Genomic DNA, 20174 nt, shown 5'->3' with positions numbered 1-20174 from the left:
TAATAGTGTTAAATATTAGATTGTTTGTTTTTGTAGTATTTTATTTATATTAAGTATTAAAAAGTAAAAAAAAATCAATATGTTAGTTTTTATATTAAAAAAAATTACATATTTTGATTTTTTCTATTTAGTAAAAAGTTTATAATAAGTTACAAAAAAGTAGAAAAACAAATGACCTAAATTCTAAAAACAAATTGCTTTTAGTAAAAAGTAAAAAAAACAAACACCACCTAAGTCTATCGTGAATGACCATTTTTTTTATAACATGCCTTCAAATATTGAGAGTCCTCTATTGGTCCAACTCTCTTTCAAGCATTTTGGATCTCTCTCGTAACAGAGGCCAACTTTTGAGTGAGTGGTTTCTCAATAAACTCATCCGCACTAGCATCCAGAAATGCCTGCCTCTCCCTTTCATATGAGCATGCAGAAATACCCAACGTTTTGCTATGAATGCTCATGGCTTGAATCTATTTGGTGGTCCATCATACAAGAATAGGACCTAATACAAAATACATGAGTTTGATAATACAAAACAGAAAGAAAATATAAAGACATTTAATATTGGAAAAGAAAAAAACATATATTTCTAAAATACACAAAAAAACAAATAGATTGAAAAATTCTTAAGAGTCTAGCAAATAATCTAAACTTATAAGGTTAAATTACAGTTTAATCCTTGTGACAGGACAAAACATAATTAGTATGCATCACTTAGCATGACTTTGTTAGATTTTTTTTTGTTGTTTCTAAATTATATTGTTGGCAGATTCATTAGCATAGTGAAGGTGAAAATATAGCATACGATATACGTAGTACACGTTGCATGTAGAGTTACGGGTCAACGTGCTGGGCTAGCACGGCCCACTTAAAAAGTGTGCCAGGCCGGGCCGGCCCATGCAAGGAAAAGAGATGGCTCGACACGGTCCATAAGTCCGCGGGCTAATCGTGTCGGGCCCGGTCGGGCCGAGTCGTGCCATGTGAATCGCTGACGCGCCCAAGACCGTCCCCACCTCGATTATTGTCCGGGGCTTCACTCGCCGGATTAGGTTTTCGAAAACGGCTCCGTTCGAGGCCCACCCCTTGATTCTCTTCGGCCTGAGGAGGTGGGCCACGTGCGGCGGCGGGAACCAGTCGAACGGCGAAGTGCCACCGAAGACCCGGTCGAGAATCGTTTGCCGAACGAGCTTTGAGGGAACTGGGTCGCCACACCTCCTCGTGACACCAAAGTGGCCGCTGTCCGATTCTGCTACGGCGGCGCCGGCGGCGGTGGGGATAGATGCAGTCCCGGCGGTGGGAGAGTGAACTGAGCTGATAGCAAGAGGAGAAGGACAGACGCCGTGGGTTGAGTGAGTTTCTTGGCGGTGATGATCTTTTTCTGCTGGTGGTGATGGTGGTGGAGGTGCTGCTGCTCTTCTTTCATCTTCTTTCTTTTTGGGCCTTTTTTTCTGGAAATTCTTGATTCCAGATAGAGAGAGAGTGAGAGGCTTAGGGGTTAAGCTTTAGTATTGAAGATGGAGGGGGTAGTTGAGAGGTTAGCACCGAACATGGTATCTGAAAACGACTTCCAGAGATTTTTTTTTTTTTCTCAGAAGAGAGTCTTTATAATAGAAAATTTAATCAATAATCCACATCTGTGTGCTTTGGATACACTTCTGAATGTAGAAAATTACGAGGGTTTTGAACTCAAATTTTCTTTTCAAGGAAAAATCTTGTTCAGACGGTTGAAGACTTCTTGTCAGCCTTCTTGTTCAGACGGTTGGATACAAGGCGGGGCACGGCGGGCCGCGCAGGCTGTTCCTTTAGGCCCAGCACGGCCTGCTCCTTTTGGGCCGTACCGGCCCGGCCCCGCCTTACCGTGCCGTGCCACGGCCAAAATAGGTGGCCCGACCCAATGGACACCTCTAGTTGCATGAGCAATATAAAATTGATAAGCTTACCTCAATCCAGTTAATGATTCGGGAGTACCATAGCTATGATAACGAGATTGAAGTTACTTTAGGGGCTAAGAGATCCACAACTTGGGTCTAAACACCTTGAAGTTCTAAAATTGCCTTTTCCAATATTTGACAAAGTCTATTGCTATCTACCACAAGTGCAGGAAGTTTGCTGTTTGAAATCAAATCACCATGTCCTAAAGATGAGATTCCTTGTTAAATGGATTTCTTCTTGTAATTGATCTTGTTTGGCAGCCCCATCTTTCACCCTATTGATTTTCCTTTGAACCTGATAACCTTTACACAAGAAAGAAAAAAAAAACAAATTTTTTAGAAACTAAAGTGATTACATATAAGGATAGACCTCACAACGTTGAGACCTACAAAAAGAACTTTTCAAATTTGATGACAATCTATGAACTTGTAGACATTGTTATATAGATGGTGGAGAACCAACATTTTCTTCTCGCGTATCATTTCTAGCTGTGAACAAGAAGGTGAATAGTGCTACATACATGATAGGTGGATTTGCAAAAAATTTTCTTTTTGTGGGTGATATTTTAGATTTTCTCGAATCCTAACCGTGTCCTCAGCCTAATGAGCCTGGTCTTTTCTCTCAAGGGAATGTGTTGGGGCCACATTCGTACCCTGACAAGCGAGGGCCAGTTTCAGCTGATTAATCTTTGCCTGTTGGTTAGTATTATGGAAGCCATTCATAAGTATTAATTAAAATTTAATAATACAAGCTGTTTGTAGCATTTAAACTTTCCCTGTATGCATTTTTATCTCTTGGAAATCTTGACAAGGAAAGAGAATCCCTGAAACAGTCTTTCTGTTCTTGGTCTTTACTTCACCTTGTAATTCTTCTACAGAAGAGGTGAGATTGGCCATAAGGAAAGTCCATAGGTGCCTTCAAGGTATAAACTAATCCCTTGTCCATTTTAAGAGGTATAAAAAATCAAATTTAGACATTCAATCCACTGATAGATGGACCCCACTGTTATTTTTGTACCACCTAATAGTATGGATTACGCAATCATAGAAAAGATTTGAATGTAACAAATATTCAATTCAAGGGACCACACCACCTAATAAAATTGACTACACATTCAAAGAAAAGAATTGACTATTCATATTGATAGATATCTAGAGCTATGGCCTACCAATAGGAAACGAGATTGATTGTTATGTTTGAAGGAAATGCCAAATCTTAGGGATGTGGAGGCAAAAAGAAAAGATAAGGAGACTTGGGAAGCACCCATGGATCTATGCTCTTACAACAGTTTGTAGTTTTCTTTTCCTATGTATTCTCCCTCTTAAGAATCTCCATTGTAGTAGGCACCATAATTGTAAATCAACTCATTAGAGATGGTGAGATCATCACTATAGTTGGTGGGAGCTTTGAACTGGGTTTCTTCAATCTAGGTAGGTCTAAGAACCGATACTTGGGGATATTATACAAGAAAGCCTAGAAGCATGTGGTATGGGTTACCAATAGAGAAAGTCCACTAAAGCATTCAATAGGAGTTTTAAAGGTCACTCAATTGGGAATTCTTGTTGTTATCAATTATGCTAATAGAATTCTTTGGAATTCTAATTCATCACATTCTGCACAGGATCTAAATAGTCAACTTTTGGAATTTAGAAATCTTGTTATGAAAAATGGCAATGAGAGGGACCTAAAAAATTTCCAATGGCAAAGTTCTGAATATCCATGCGATACTTTTCCACCAGGCATGAAGTTTCAAAGAAATAGAGTAACAAGCCTGAATAGGTAGTTGCCATCATGGAAGAGTGTTGATGACCCTTTCAAAGGTAATTTTTGTTATAAGATTGATACTAGTGGATTGCCACAACTACTTGTGAAGAATGTTTTAGTTGTACAATTGCGTGTTTGACGATGGAATGCTATTCAATGGTCCTTTATGTATTAATTGGTTATTTGAGCATATATACTCATATAATTTGCATTGTACATGACTTAGATGTATCACGAGTTGCATAAAGAATACAAGTCATGAGTTTTTTTACAAGATAATAAGTTGTTTATATATAATCTATTAATGGATTTGGGCAATTAAGTAGAGACTATATTACACTACCTCCTAATTGAAAGGATGACATATCTTGATTGTCAAGGTTGATTTCCCATGGTGAGTATATTTGTGTGTATGATTACACATTAGACATGACCTACAGTGAATCATGACATAAGACTATTGACTATCATGATTCACCAAGCTACTAAAGGAATCTTAACATTGAGGGCATATTGAACCTGTACTAAAATTAATAGGAGACTTTGACCTATGAGTAAGACCTTAATGTAGTTTTATATCCATATGGATTGGATTATTGTTGATGGAGGTTGGTGACAATAGATATTTTTAATAAAGGTACCATGATATCTCATGGAATTGAGACGGTATCCCTTAAGTGATCAAAAGAACATGTGATTAGGAAGACTATGATCATAAAAATTCTTTAAATGGAATTTAACATATGCTAATTCAAGTTGGAGCATATCAATTGATCACATAATAGAATGATCTATAACTCAAAGATTGGAGAACCAACTTGATAGGTTTTGATAACACTACTTTTTTAGATTACAGACACTAGTTGACGGATAACCCACATGCAATTGATAGTAAGTCATGGACTCGGACTTCATCTTGTTGTAGTTTCATAAGATATTAGAGTGCACTTGATTCTCCTTAGTACAGTGTTGAATCAACTTCAGGATTGGATTTTGAGGGATCTAGTATTTTCTTATGGGTCGTAGTGGTCCTCGCTCGAGCTCCTAATTTATGGAGACATTTTATGTAAAGGATTTGGATTTCTTGTTCATAAGTGTACATAAAAACATTTTAGTAAAAGTACGTGCAAGGTTTCACTATATCTTGTAAATTGACTTCTTAGATTGAGCTAATTAATTAATTGAAGTTCAATATGACTAATTCATTAATTAGGACCTAGGTGGGCTGGATTAGGTGACCCAAACTCAATTTAAGTTCAAGTCACTTAAGCCCATAGGGATGCTTATAAATACCCTCTCAAGGGTTAGGGCTTTAAAATTTTTTCGTCATTCTGTTTACCAGAGAACCACCAGAGAGAAACCTTAGTCTCCTTTAAGGAAGAAAAGAAAAGCCTACACTTTTCTCGTGCTTGGATTTATGCGAAGAGAGATTGAGTGAAAGAACATTGGATAAACGATCTCTATAATAGTTTTGAGGACTTCATTGGTTTGGAATGGATCTGAGAACATCTAGATTGTAGGTATAATTTCAACATTCTCTAGATTTAATCATATTAGTTTTTGACATCATGTTTTTCCATTTTGTCAAATCTAAAGAGCCTTAGGGATAAATGCATGCACCCTATATGATTTGGGGTTAAGGAATGGAACAATCCGGGGTTCCTAACAATCATCATTCCCATTAAACTTAGAATGAGTTCCCAAATTGTTGGCATTGAAGGTGATGTTGTGCAATGCCTTGGAGTCAGTCAACCAATTATAAGGATATGACTTGCTAATTTAAGTGGTATAATTAGCTTATGATGCTTTAAGTAAATACCCTCAAATTCAATAGTAGTGTTTGACATTGTGACTAGGTTTGTCATAATTGACACACCATATTAGATTGAGGCTTGAAGTGGTTCTTATTGCAGTTTTGATGTGTATGCCCATGATCAGAAGTTGGGTTCATGGTGCCTTTAGATTGACCAACTTTGTTGTAGGATCCCTTGGATCAGGGATTGATGGGTTGCCTTTATCTTTTAGAGTAATTGGTAGTGAAAGATGAGTTGTTTGAGTGAGCTTCTTTTCCTTTAAGGGAGCTTTCATGTTCAATCAATGCATCATGAAACTCTTCAAAGGTCATGAGAATCTACGATTTCAAACTATAGTGCAAACATCTTTGCATTCCTTCCTAAGATCACGAAGAACATGAAGTTGGAGATCATCATTATTAATATAAACATTGACAACAGCCAATCCATCCATTGTGCACTATATGCATGTACTCAGTAACAATTTTGTCTCATTTATTTGCAAAGGTAAGCTTGTCCTTAAGATCCACAATTCGGAATTTAAACCAATTGACACACAAGGTTGCCAACTCAATCTATGCTTAATTATATATCGTGGCAGTAGAGATGAGAGATATAATGGTGTGCATAGGAAAGTGATGCAAAGATTGCCAGTGGATAATGAAACATTCCCTCAACATACCCTAGTAGATCACATCATAGCAGTAAGGAGTGAAATTGCACAAAAATGGATAATTATTGGGAGAAAGTTTCAACAACAATTATACAGTGGTATTGATGGAGATTAACTTGTTGGGATTGGCAGTTCCAACATTCTCCACAACAACAGAAGAGGTGCTTACAACCATGGTTTTCAATGAGGCTATTTGAAGGACACATGAAAAAAATGGATTGCTCATGAGAGCCCACTGCTTCGATACCACAAGAGTGATGAAAATTCAAGAGAATAAAATGCTATGTTTTTACATTGATGTCTTACAAATATATGAGTGGAGTTTTGCTTGCAAGAAAAGAGAATATGAGGGAAGTTGTTATCAAACGTAACGGAGGAAGGAAGAACCAATTCTAAAAAGGAGTTATGACCAGGGATGAAAATTTCGTTCTTTTTTTTTGGTAAAATTTCTCTGAAATTTCGGGTTTTTGTGATCGGTGAAGCAAAATGGAGGTTGATATGTTGGAGAGGCAATATATATAAAAAAATTGTTAAATTTCAATGAAAAATCGCTGAAATTTCGGTGATAGCTGATTAATTAGCGATTTATTTGGAAAATCGATTGAGATGACAATTTATCACCGTTTTTTCCAAAAAAATTGACTCTTCCTATTCCATTCAAACCTCTCAAAAACGACACCAGCTCCAACTACTCCAATCAAAGTTCTCCAATAAAAAAAAAGAAAAGAAAAAAGGGCGCTCCAAGTCTAGTTAAATGACGCCTACTATAGTCAAGCTAAAAAATGCTTGCCTTTGATTTTTGTAGCCTAGGGAAAGTTTACTCCTTGATGAGAAAACAAAGGTTATACTTAATTAAGAAAAATATTTTGCCTAAAGTACATTAGTTAAAAACTCGGGTTTTAATGAAATCGAAGTTTTAAAGAATAAACCGAGTTTTCTAAGATGCATGAAACGTGTGAAAATTCTAAGTGCACTCATGCATTCATCTTACATTAGTTTCCTATGATCACAAGTCTTCCAAGCATCTCGATCTTGTATCCATTTAGTTATTTGATGAATTTTCGAGTTTATGCCTGAGATTCTTAACCATTAAACCAATTAGTCACTTAACCATGATTTGTTATCATCAAAACCCGATTAGGAGAATGTGATTGAAAAGATTTTAAAAACCCAATTCACCCCCTCTCCCCCCATTTTGGGTGTTTTTCTTAATTAAGAATAACATTTGTTTTCTCAATTGGTATCAGAGTCGAGGTCACGGGTTTGAACCCCAGGGGTGTCGCTGGGGGAGAGATTGTTGGCAGATCGGAGGGTTGGCCGCGCCCATCAACTCTCCTTGTGTTCGCCGTAGGCACTTGGGTGAATGCACTATAAGGTTAGGGTATGCGCATTTCCTAACAACAATTGCTTTTAGGAGAGTTGGTAGCGCCTGAGGTTCTACACTTGGTAATTATATTTTACCAATATATGATTAAATGGAAATTATTTTATTTAATTGATTACAAAAAAATATAAAAATTATTATCATAATTTTCTTCATAGTGTTTTTAATATTATTAATAGATTATTAAATATTAAAAAATTATATACATATCATCATTTACTTTATATCACTTAATATAATTAAATTAAATGGGTCTTAATTTTAATATTCAATATATTTTAAAATTAGATATATTATAATAAAATATCACAATATTATTATGAAATAATATTTGCTGTAATTTAATAATAAATATACACTTATAAAATACATATTTTTTATCGATGCATATAATATTATTATCAAATATAATAAATCATATACATATCAAATTCTTTAACAAAATAACTTTAAAATGTCTATGTAGACCCCCTTGGATAGGAGTTTTTTTTTTTTTTTTTGCCACCCCGAGGATGAGGCGTTGTGGCAGCAAGAGAGGACTATGTGTGGCCTGCTTTGGGCGGCCAGATGGGACTGAGAATGGGCTGTTTTGGGCTGCTAGAGGGGACTTACAGAGACAGCTACAGGAAATGATCGGAGGGGAGTGAGATTTCGGGAAAAAGGAAAACTGTAGGAGCTGTAGAGGGTATGGAGAGGTTTTGGAGAAAAAAAAGAAGATATATAGTTGAGTGAGCTTTTCATAGAGAGAGAGAGGAAGGGGAGAGACTGAAATTTGAGAGTGGAGTATGAAAACAGAGCAAGAAAACCAAATGGAAAAAGAGGTAGGAGAAAAACAAAGATTGAGAGAGAAAAAGGAAGAGAACTAGGTGGGGATTTTTGGTTCAGGACTGGGGGGAGGGGGAGGGGGGGACTTTTAGCTGGGAGAAAAACAAAGAAAATGAGGATTTTTCAGGGGCTTTTTGGGAAGGATTTTGGGGAGTTGGAGTGAAAGCTGAAGAGGGAACGAACTTGTGCTGTGGAGGAGAAGGTAGCGAAGCACTGGAAATCGAGCATTAGCGCTTAAGCGAATCCCACCAGGTGTAGTTCCCGTATACTTCATCTTCTTCCATTTTCGCATTATTTTCTTCCATCACTTGTTGACATTTGAGATTCATTTTGATTATTAAGGATGGTTGTTGGGTTTCTTCTATTTCTTTTCATTTCCATTTATAGGGGAGACATTTAAGCTGAGTTATTCAAATTTTAGTCGATAGTAGGTAATCTAGATTTTAGTGGCAACTTTTTATCATCTTCCTAGTTTTCTATCAATGAGAGTGAGTGAGAGTGGATGAGAGAGATGGCTTGGAGCGCTGCTACACGAACCTCAGAACGCCAAACCTCATAGCCAAACCTCGCCTTCATAAAAAAAATAGAAGAAGGAGAAGAGGAAGAGGTGGCAGAAAATCTGATCAAAGCGATGTTTTCATGCGCTCTAGTTCAAGGCTCTGCACTGCAATAGATAAGCTAGTTTGTGCACATCTGGACCTTTTGTTATTGATATTCCTCATGAGTATGTTGAAAATGGGGGCAACATGTATGAAATGAAGGCTCTCAGAGCCATTAATGGTTTTTCTTGCTTGGGAATCATTTTATGGTTGTAAAGTCAATGGAGGACTTTTGGTGGGCCATCCATAGGGCACATATGCCCATACACCTTTTTTAAGCCTTTATACTCACGTTTCACCATTTTTTTTTTAAATTAACTTTCAAAAATTCTGGATTTTCAATCACTTCAATCTTCAAATTAAATTTTCAAAAATTACAATTTCCAAATTCAATTTTTTTTAAGGACTCCATTTTCAAATAAATTCCCAAAATTTCATTTTTTAAATTTAATTTTTCAAAACCTCAATTTTTAAGTTTAATTTTCAAAACTTTAATCTTCGAAAATTATAATTCTTAAATTTAATTTTCAAAACTCCAATTCTCAATTAATTTCCAAAATTGCAATTTCTTTCAAAATTAATTTCCATAATTCCAATTTTCATATTTATTTATTTAATCATTATTATTATTTTTAGTATTATTTATTTATTTATTTATTTTTAAAAAAATTCCATTTTTAAATAATTCTTCAAAATTCCGATTTCCAAATTTAATTCTCAATTTTTGAAATTCCAATTTTCCAAATTTTTAACTTAATTTCCAATTTCCAAAATTCCAATTTTCACATTTATTTATTATTATCATTACTATTACTATTACTATTATTATTAATATTATTATCATCAAATAATTCTTCAAAATTCTGGTTCCTAAATTTAATTATCAATTTATGAAATTCCAATTTTTCAATTTCCGAATTTAATTTCCAATTTCCAAAATTCCAATTTTCACATTTATTTATTTATTTATTATTATTATTATTATTATTATTATTATGATCATCATCATCATCATCAAATAATTATTCAAAATTCCGATTTCCAAATTTAATTCTCAAATTTTGAAATTCCAATTTTTCAATTTCCGAACTTAATTTTCAAAATTCCAATTTTCACATTTATTATTATTATTATTATTATTATTATTATTATTATTATTATTATTAATATTATTATTATGATGATGATGATGATCATCATCATCATCATCATCATCAAATAATTCTTCAAAATTATGATTTTCAAATTTAATTCTCAATTTATGAAATTCTAATTTTCCAATTTTCGAATTTAATATCCAATTTCCAAAACCCCAATTTTCACATTTATTTATTTAATCATCATTATTTTCGTTATTATTATTTTGTTTATTTATTTATTTATTTTTAAAAATTCTATCTTCAAATGAATCTTCAAAATTTCGATTTCCAAATTTAATTTCCAAATTCCAAAATTCCAATTTCCACACTTATTTATTTAATCATTATTATTTTCGTTATTATTATTATTATTTTATTATTTTATTTTTAAAATTCCATCTTTAAATAATTCTTCAAAACTCCGATCTTCAAATTTAATTCTTAATTTCTAAAATTCCAATTTTCCAATTTCCGAATTTAATTTCCAAAATTCCAATTTTCACATTTATTTATTTATTTATTATTATCATCATCATCATCATCATCATCATCATCATTTTATTTATTTATTTTTAAAAATTCCATCTTCAATAATTTCCAAGATTCCAATTTTTATAACTCCAATTCTCAAATAATTTTCATAATTCTAATTTCTTTCAAATTTAATCTCTAAAATTCCAATTCTTAAATCTAATTTTCAAAACTCCAATTCTCAAATAATTTTGCTAATTTATTTCAAATTAAATTTCCAAAGTTCCAATTTCTTAATTTAATTTTCAAAACTCTAATTCTCAAATAATTTTAAAAATTCGAATTTCTTTCAAATTTAATTTTCGAAATTCCAATTCCTAAATTTAATTCCCAAGACTCCAATTTTCAAATAATTTTCGAGACTCCAATTTTCAAATAAATTTCGAAAATCCAATTTTCTTTCGAACAGTTTTAATTCAACTCTGGTTTTCAAATAATTTTCTGTTTCTCTTGATTTTACATAAGCAATAATGAATTTTTCATAATTTCAAAATAATGAAATTTGTGAGACCAATTCATGCAAGATAAATTGGGCTTTGGTAGAGGCCCTACATATGAGTTTTCTCTTCTGATTATCGATTGTCATGCTTAATTAATATTGCTTGATTTTTATCCTGATCTTTGATATACATGTGATAATTTTATATTTGAGCTAACCTTGTTTCCATGATAGCGCATTATTACTTCCTGCTAAGGTACGCTCCTACTTCTACTTCATCTATTTATTCATTCTCATACTTAATTTGTTTTATTATTCGATCATTTTATTGTTATCCATTGATTTCGTTATCAATTGTCACGCTTGCTTCATCTTATTTAGTAGATACTCATTTTTAGGGGGCCTAGAGGGGTGTTACAGTCTTTACCGTACATTCCTAATGAGTAACCTAATCCTCGAATCCAGACTCGGTTTTTCACAGACTTTTTTTTTCAAATAAGGAATCACACTTAAAGTTTTTTTTTCTTATTTTGTTTTCCCTTTAAAAAAATAAAACAAAAATAAGTGACGACTCCAAGTCTTTTTCTAAAAATCAAATTTTCATCAAATAAATGAAAAAAAAGAGTTTTTCCATCGAGTGGGAATGCATCGAGCCGAAATGCGGGATCCACAGTCTATTATACTTTTAATTACATTTTTTATGAGGTTTTTCTTATATTTTTTATGAATTTTGATAAATTTTAGGTTTATTAATACTTTTTTTCAAAATATCGTCCCTCAATATATCTCCTATATATCCGTAGAATTAAAGTATCGATATTTTCATCATTGGTCACACCTCATTGCTCATGTTCCTAAGCAAACTCTGGGAATAATACAATTATAGGGACTTGAATTGTAACACTCTAATTAAGAGGAGGGTGATGGAGAGAATCAAACTGCCTTTCTTACCCTTTTCGATTTTTATACCTGGAGCATAGCCAACTTCCTTGCAGGCCCGACCTATTGTGGTGACTTTGCTCAAAGCTTGATTTCGATATCTAAGGTGTACACAAGTCTATACACCCATATAAATTTGATCCAATGCTGGTAACAAGTTACGTGAGGATAGTTCCAATGTTGGAAAAAAAAATTAGAGAATCCAAATAACGGTAGCCAGCGGGCATCTTTTGGGTCAGTTAGTCAGTCCAAAAGTCTTCCTACTCATCATGACAAGTCATGAAAATATCCTACCTTAGATATTTTCAGTCCAATATCTAAGGTGTACACTAGTCTATACACCCATATAAATTTGATCCAATGCTGGTAACAAGTTACGTTCCAATGTTGGGAAAAAAAAAATAGAGAATCCAAGTAGCGGTAGCCAGCGGGCATCTTTTGGGCCAGTTAGTCAGTCCAAAAGTCTTCCTAGCAATCATGACAAGTCATGAAAGGTACACCCTGTATGATTTTTTATTTTCAATCCTACCTGTTGCTGTGAGTTCTAACTGACCTGTCCTGTAAACTTTGGAAAGGAAAGCGGGTTGCTACAACAGTTCATTCTATTCTTGGTCTTTTTACTTCAGCTTGTAACTCTTTTACCTTATGTTTATTTGTCAGAAAATTTGAAAAAAAAAAAAAAAAAAAATAGAGAAAAAGTATATAAGAAAAGAAAAAGTAAAAACAAAAAATTTTAAATCTATAAATTATTTTTATATATTTCTTTAATTTCATTCACTTATTTTTTTTTTTCATTATATAAAGATGAAATAATTTTAAGATATATAAATTTTTAATTAATTTTAATTATATTTAATTTATTTTTATTTTTTCTATAAAAAAAATTAAATATGAGAAAATTATTTTTTTTAATATTTATTTATTTTTTTTAGTACTTTTTAGCAACCAAATATAGCTTTAAAGAAAAAGTGAGATTGGTCATTCATTGCTGTAATACGGGACATTTGATTTAAAGGGATAAACTAATACCCAGTCCATTTTAAGAGGTATAGAAAAAACAAATTTGGATGTTGGAGAAGATGATGGCCATTGGATAATTAGTCCAACGATGGATGTTACTGATAGGTATGAATGTGGAGGTGATGTTCTTCTCTAGGTCATACATGTCAAACACAATGTCAAACTTAGGTGGGAAGGGAAAATATACGGAGATTTGGAAAGCATCTGAAATCTTAGGCATTTTTTTATTATCTAGAAACAAAAATGGATGCTCTTACAACAGCTGTATTCATCTTCTTCTATGTATTCTCCCTCTTAAGAATCTCTGCTGCAGTAGACACCATAACTGTAAATCAACCCATTAGAGATGGTGAGACCATCACTTCAACGGGTGGGACCTTTGAATTGGGTTTCTTCAGTCCAGGTAATTCCAAGAATCGATACTTGGGGATATGGTACAAGAAAGTGGCTCCTCGGACGGTGGTATGGGTTGCCAATAGAGAAAGTCCACTAACTGATTCATCAGGAGTTTTAAAGGTCACTCAGCAGGGAATTCTTGTTGTGGTCAACGGTACTAATGGAATTCTTTGGAATTCTAATTCATCACGTTCTGCACAGGATCCAAACGCTCAGCTTTTGGAATCTGGAAATCTTGTTATGAGAAATGGCAATGATAGTGACCCAGAAAACTTCCTATGGCAGAGTTCTGATTATCCAGGCGATACTCTTCTACCAGGCATGAAGTTTGGATGGAACAGAGTAACAGGCCTGGATCGGTACCTGTCATCATGGACGAGTGCTGATGACCCTTCTAAAGGTAATTTTACTTATGGGATTGATCTAAGTGGATTTCCACAACTATTATTGAGGAATGGTTTAGATGTAGAGTTTCGTGCTGGACCATGGAATGGAGTTGGATTTAGTGGACTACCTCAAGTAATAGAAAACTCAGTTACTAAATTTCATTTTGTTTCTAATGAAAAGGAGATATATTTTTCTTATTCTCTAGTTGACAGCTCTGTTATGATGAGGCTTGTGTTAACTCCTGATGGTTATTCACGAAGGTCTACATGGACTGATAAAAAAAATGAATGGACTCTTTACACAACTGCACAGAGGGATCACTGTGACAATTATGCATTATGTGGAGGATATGGAATCTGTAAGACTGCCCAATCTCAAACATGTGACTGTATGAAAGGATTTAGGCCAAAGTTCCAAATCAATTGGGACATGGCAGACTGGTCAAGTGGATGCGTTCGAAGCACTCCACTGGATTGTCAGACGGACGGATTTGTAAAGTTATCCGGTGTGAAACTGCCAGACACGCGGAACTCCTCGTTTAATGAAAGCATGAACCTTAAGGAATGTGCTTCCCTCTGCTTGAGGAACTGCTCTTGCACTGCTTATGGAAATTTAGATATCAGAGGAGGAGGAAGCGGATGCTTGCTCTGGTTTGGTGAATTGATTGACATCAGAGACTTTACTCAAAATGGGCAAGAGTTTTATGTAAGGATGGCTGCAGCAGACTTAGGTATGAACTTTTCTTTTTCTTACCTGAGAAACATAAATCTGATACAAATTCCATCGTATATTTATTCAAAGGTTTTTAATCAGTTGCACACCTTGCATACATGCCTCTAGTTTCATCCCTTGATTTTGCGACTTAAAGCTTGACCTCTGTCTCAGTTATTGCTGATGTGAAAAATCTGAGACCAACTACCAAGCACATTATTTCCTGGAATAACATGCTTATTTTCTGAAGACTAGAGTGTAAAAGCAGAGGTCCACTCAAAAGTTTGAAATTTTTTCTTTTGGATTTCAATTATAGTGAGCTAGATGCTAGAACACATGAACACAACTGACTTGTGCCTTAAAATCCTATGGCAACTGCAGTTCCTTGAACTCCTGCTTTCATGGTCGTAAACTTCAAATACATTTAGGATCAGCAGTTGCTACTCACAGGAATTTATAGTTTTTCTATTTTATTGCCTGGCTTTCTTGCTTAATTTCTTTCCATCTGTGTCAAGATGCTTTTTCAAGCACAAATAGCAGCTCCAAGAAGAAGCAAAAGCAGGTCATTGTCATCTCTATATCAATTACTGGAATAGTTCTTTTAAGTCTAGTCCTGACCTTGTATATGCTGAAGAAGAGGAAGAAGCAGCTAAAGAGAAAAAGTAAGTAACAAATCATAGTGCTTGTATCTCTATAAAGTACTTCCACACGTTTGATTATGTATTAATCAAAAAAGGAGCAAGGGATTGACCTGGCTTGGTTTGATAAATGATGAAATGATGTAGGCTTTGAAATGGGTTAAGTTCAAGTTTTTTTGTCTATATGATTCATGCATCCTTTTAATTCTTCATTCCTTTTTCCATTTTGTAGGATACATGGAACACAATTTAGGAGATGAAGGCCATGAGCATCTAGAGTTACCATTATTTGACTTGGATATATTATTGAATGCCACTAATAACTTTTCTAGAGATAATAAGCTTGGAGAGGGTGGTTTTGGACCTGTGTATAAGGTAAGGGTATACTCTACTTTTTTAGCAGAAGACAACTTACAATTTAATAACACACAACAGAGATACAACTAAGCATCTTGAGAAGTAGTTAATGTTCCCAATCCTCATAGAATCTACATGAAGCAACAAGTATCAAGGCCGCTATATGTTGTAATGTCTTGTAGCCAGTATATGTGTCAATATTTTTGAGTCACTAGTTTGTTTAGGACTCCTCATTTTAAATATTGAGAAGTTTCATCTAATTTGTAAAGCTTTCAAAATAAAAAAGAATGATATTTTCAGGGAATATTGCAAGAAGGACAAGAAATAGCAGTGAAGATGCTGTCAAAAACTTCTAGACAAGGATTAAAAGAGTTCAAAAATGAAGTTGAATCCATTGCAAAACTTCAACATCGAAATCTTGTAAAGCTTCTTGGATGTTGCATTCAAGGTCGAGAAAGGATGCTGATCTATGAATACATGCCCAACAAAAGCTTGGACCGTTTCATTTTTGGTTTGTCTCTATAAAACCACTATATAGTTTGTTTGTCTAGTCGAGTGACTTCTCTTTTCTTTCTCATCTCCTATCCATGCTTGGGAAATTCTTTATTTACAATGCATTTAACCGATTGCAAAGAAAATTCCTGGGAACAAGATAAAGCATAGATGCATTTATCTAGAAAATCTTTTGTATTTCCATTTTCTCTAACATTTTGACTCTTATTTGAAAAGCTAGGGGTTTGGAACCCTACCATTAAGATCCATTATGATCCATTTCTGTCTCCTTGATAGTGTTCTTTAATCATTGAAAATGAGTTTCAAGTATACTCACTTTTTATTTTTATGTGTCATTGCTATGAACAACTCTCATGGAATTTGTAATAATTTGTTTCTTGAAATATTTCCCATTTATTTTCAATAATCCATGTAGTACAATGAGTTAACTTGAATGATAAAAAAATGGGCAGATCAGATGCGAAGTGGAGTACTAGATTGGCCTAGGCGCTTCCTCATTATCAATGGGATTGCTCGAGGCTTGCTTTACCTTCATCAAGATTCTAGACTCAGGATAATCCATAGAGATCTCAAAGCAGAAAACATTTTACTAGATAATGAAATGACACCCAAAATTTCAGACTTTGGAATAGCAAGAATTTTTGGAGGAAATGAAACTGAAGCAAACACAACAAGAGTGGTTGGAACATTGTAAGTATATTTAGTGATATGTATAAAGTCTTTATCTCCATTGCTTGTAAATTTAACCCTTTTTTTTCAACGGTTTCTTGTAGAGGTTATATGTCTCCAGAGTATGCAAGTGAAGGATTGTATTCCACAAAATCCGATGTCTTTAGCTTTGGTGTTTTGGTTCTAGAGATTATAAGTGGGAAGAGAAATAGAGGATTTAACAACCCAGACCATGACCTTAATCTTCTTGGGCATGTAAGTATTAGGTAATATTTCCTTATTTCAATATTTAAAAATAGTGCTGATCCTCCTTTAAACTGTCTAGGCATGGGCACTCTTTATAGAAGATAGGTCTTCAGAATTTATTGATGCATCAATGGGGAACACCTGCAATCTATCTGAAGTGCTACGCTCAATCAATTTGGGTCTATTATGTGTACAACGTTTCCCAGAGGATCGACCAAACATGCATTATGTGGTTTTGATGTTGAGTAGTGAGGGTGCATTACCTCAGCCCAAAGAGCCTTGTTTCTTCACTGATAAGAATATGATGGAAGCAAATTCTTCGTCTAGTATTCAACCCACCATCACGGTGTTGGAAGCTCGATAGAAGATGCTTCTTGTTGTTGTTTTGTTGTCTTTGGACCTGTGACCATATAAGCTAAACTTTCGACTACTTTTGGCAACTTTTCACAATCACACTACTTAGCTCCTAACAAAAGACTCATCTAAGATGTTATGAGGTGATAAATCTTTGTCATTGCTTTTTGTCTGGATGATGATAGTTATTCATGGTATAAGTTCCATAATAGAAGTTGTCCATATAAGAAAGTTGTTCTTTTCAAAAGTACTAATTACTTGCACCATGTTGGGGAAACCTTGACTCTGTTTTTGGTCTTTTGTTGATATTTCATTTCTTCTAAAAAGGGTTTTGGTTTCTCTCTGGAATCATTAATGAGATTTCCATTTTAACATGTTCGAAAAAGTAAAAAAACTAAAAAGAAAAATATGACCTTTTAACCTTTTAGCATCAAGAACAAGAGGTTATGTATATAAACAATTCACAGAAATCATAGTGAAACCGAAAACAAATAACTAATGTGCTTAATTATTTTATGGGGCTGACATGTGAGATTTACATAGATTCTTGCTGCAAATTGGGATTGATTTTGTTATTTATATGAAGGGAATATATGCCACTTAATGCTAGAATATATATTCAGGGAAAATGATTGATCAATCATGGCCAACCAACTAAAATTGTCTTGTTCTATGTAAGTCAACAGTAAATAAGCACTTTATAGATAGTGAGGTAAGCATTGGAGCTGTTGGCAGCTTTATACTGGGGTTTGTCAGCCTAGATGATTCTACAAATTCAGACTTTGGGATATGATACAGGAAAGTGTCTATGGAGACTGGTATAATTCCCACTCAGCAATTCATCGGGAATTTTAAAGGTCATGGACCAGGAAAATTCCCCATTCCCAGTGTTGCTAATAGCATCGTATTATAATCCATTCATGCAGAAAGTCCAAATGCTCAGCTTTTGGAATTTGAAAATATTGTCATGAAAATTGGAGATGACAGTTATCCAGACAACTTCCCATGGCAGAGTTACGATTATCCACGCAATACTCTGCTGCAAGGCATTATATTTGGAAGAAACACAGTCACAGGTCTGGATGGGTTCCTATCATCGTAGAATTGCACAGATGACCCTTCTATAGGGGATTTCACATATTGGCTTGATCTGAATGGCTTTCCACAACTAATTCTGAGGAATCGCTCAGCTATGATATTGTGCTCTTAACAATGGAATGGTGTTTTTAGTGAGTTGTATCCACTCATGAGCTTGCTAATAGCTCAGTTGTCACAAGGCCTTTCAAAATGTGAGTGAATGGAAGGACTGCTCCACCTAATCATCAGATAAGTGACAGGTTGTAAAGTAATCCGGTATGAAACTCCCAGACAGGCAGAACTCCTGGTTTAATCAAGTATGAACCTCAAGGGTGTTGGGTGGGGCTCAAACATCTGCACTTATACTCCTTATGCTGATTCAGATATAAACAAGTGGATGTTTGACCTGGTCTACTGATTTGATTTGGTAGATATAGCTGAAAATGGGCAAGAGCTTTATATAAGGATGGCTGCATCAGAATTAGGTGCCTTAATAAGAAAAGTAAATTTGACATAAAACTTCAAGGAGGGAAACAGTTTCTCTTATATAAAGCACCTATTATCTGAAGTGTAGCACTGGTCCACATAAAACTTCAACATTTTGTTGCTTTATCTTTCGATTACAGTTAATATGTTGTATAATGCATGGAAGAACATGCCTCTTGAATCTGGGCATGTTTAGCACAGGAGATAAGATGTTGAGAGTGCAAAACAGGGCAGAACATAGGAGATAACATCACGACATGAGAGAAATACAACTCACCTCTGTTTCTTCTTTCTCTCTTTTCCTTTATATATTTACTTTGTAATACTTAATAGAAATAAAATACTTCAAAAACAAATAACCTAATATTTAACACTATTAAACATTAAGGTTGTATTTAGAATTAAGTAAAAGAACAAATACCACCTTAATTTATTTACAATGTAAGATATTTCTAGTCAAGTAATTGTGACATATCATAATGCCCCTACGGTGTTTTGATACAACTTCTCATTGTTCAACATAGGCCCAGTAGAACTGGATAGCTGTAGGCCCATAATTGCTAAAGTAGAGCAACTTTTGGCTTTTGTTCCATGTTCGTGTCTTGTGGAACCCCAAAACACTTCAATTCCAAAAAAATAATGATGCTATGATTATGATCAGTGTGTGAGCTGTGATCCTTGTAGTTCTAACGACTCTGCTCAAAGCTTGATTTCAATATCTAAGGTAGCTATTGTTGGGACGTCATTTGTTTATTTGACCTTGGTGCCTAGGCTTGAGCCTACGCGGCGCCCAGAGTGGTCTTCCCAGGATTCGAACTCAGGTCCAAGCCTTAAGGTGCTTGAGGAAGGCCACTCTGGGCGTCGCGTAGGCTCAAGCCTAGGCACCAGGTCGCGTGAGGATAGTTCCAAAGTTGGAAAACAAATTAGAGAATCTAAATAACAATAGCCAAGCATGTCTTTTGGGCCAGTTAGTCAGTTCAAAGGTAAGCTATCATAGCACATCTCGACAAGTCATGAAAGCTACTCCTCATTTTTCCTTGCATGCATTTTTATTTTCAATCCTACCTGTGGCTGTGAGTTGTGACTGACTTGTCCTGTAAACTTTGGCTAGGAAAGGGATTTTTGATAAGCATACGATAGTTTAAAAAAATAATTCATAAACTAACTTAGTGGAAAAAATATTTTCAAATCTATTGTAGTTTTTGTCGATTAAAAAAGAGAGATTGGATAGGAAAGTAAAAATCGTCTCTTGAAAATACAATTTATTTTCTTTAAAAAAAAATGTAAAAATTATCTATTGAAGAG

General features: G+C 34.4%; 2 protein-coding genes across 5 annotated transcripts in view; both read left to right on the top strand.

Moving 5' to 3' along the window:
- The window catches only part of LOC100247061 (G-type lectin S-receptor-like serine/threonine-protein kinase At4g27290), a 32963-nt gene that overhangs the window by 5360 nt on the left and 7429 nt on the right, over positions 1-20174 (top strand). The gene's annotated exons all lie outside the window — the stretch shown is intronic.
- LOC104877534 (G-type lectin S-receptor-like serine/threonine-protein kinase At4g27290) lies at positions 13037-17427 on the top strand. Its single transcript, XM_010645996.3, has 7 exons — positions 13037-14548; positions 15045-15191; positions 15400-15542; positions 15825-16035; positions 16490-16727; positions 16811-16961; positions 17032-17427. Exons 1-7 carry the CDS (start codon positions 13279-13281, stop codon positions 17314-17316), a joined length of 2445 nt encoding a protein of 814 aa, XP_010644298.1. The 5' UTR covers positions 13037-13278; the 3' UTR covers positions 17317-17427.

Source organism: Vitis vinifera, chromosome 19, assembly GCF_030704535.1.
Source record: "Vitis vinifera cultivar Pinot Noir 40024 chromosome 19, ASM3070453v1".
NCBI classification, from domain to species: domain Eukaryota; kingdom Viridiplantae; phylum Streptophyta; class Magnoliopsida; order Vitales; family Vitaceae; genus Vitis; species Vitis vinifera.
Note: the sequence above shows the minus strand (reverse complement) of the source record. Positions and strands in the feature narration are given on the sequence as shown.

Excerpts from the sequence above, each read along its gene's own strand:
- LOC104877534 (XM_010645996.3), top strand. The coding sequence starts at position 13,279 with ATGGATGCTCTTACAACAGCTGTATTCATCTTCTTCTATGTATTCTCC. Across the intron at positions 15,543-15,824 it reads GTTTTGGACCTGTGTATAAG|GGAATATTGCAAGAAGGACA; the intron begins GTAAGGGTATAC and ends TGATATTTTCAG. Across the intron at positions 16,036-16,489 it reads CTTGGACCGTTTCATTTTTG|ATCAGATGCGAAGTGGAGTA; the intron begins GTTTGTCTCTAT and ends AAAAATGGGCAG.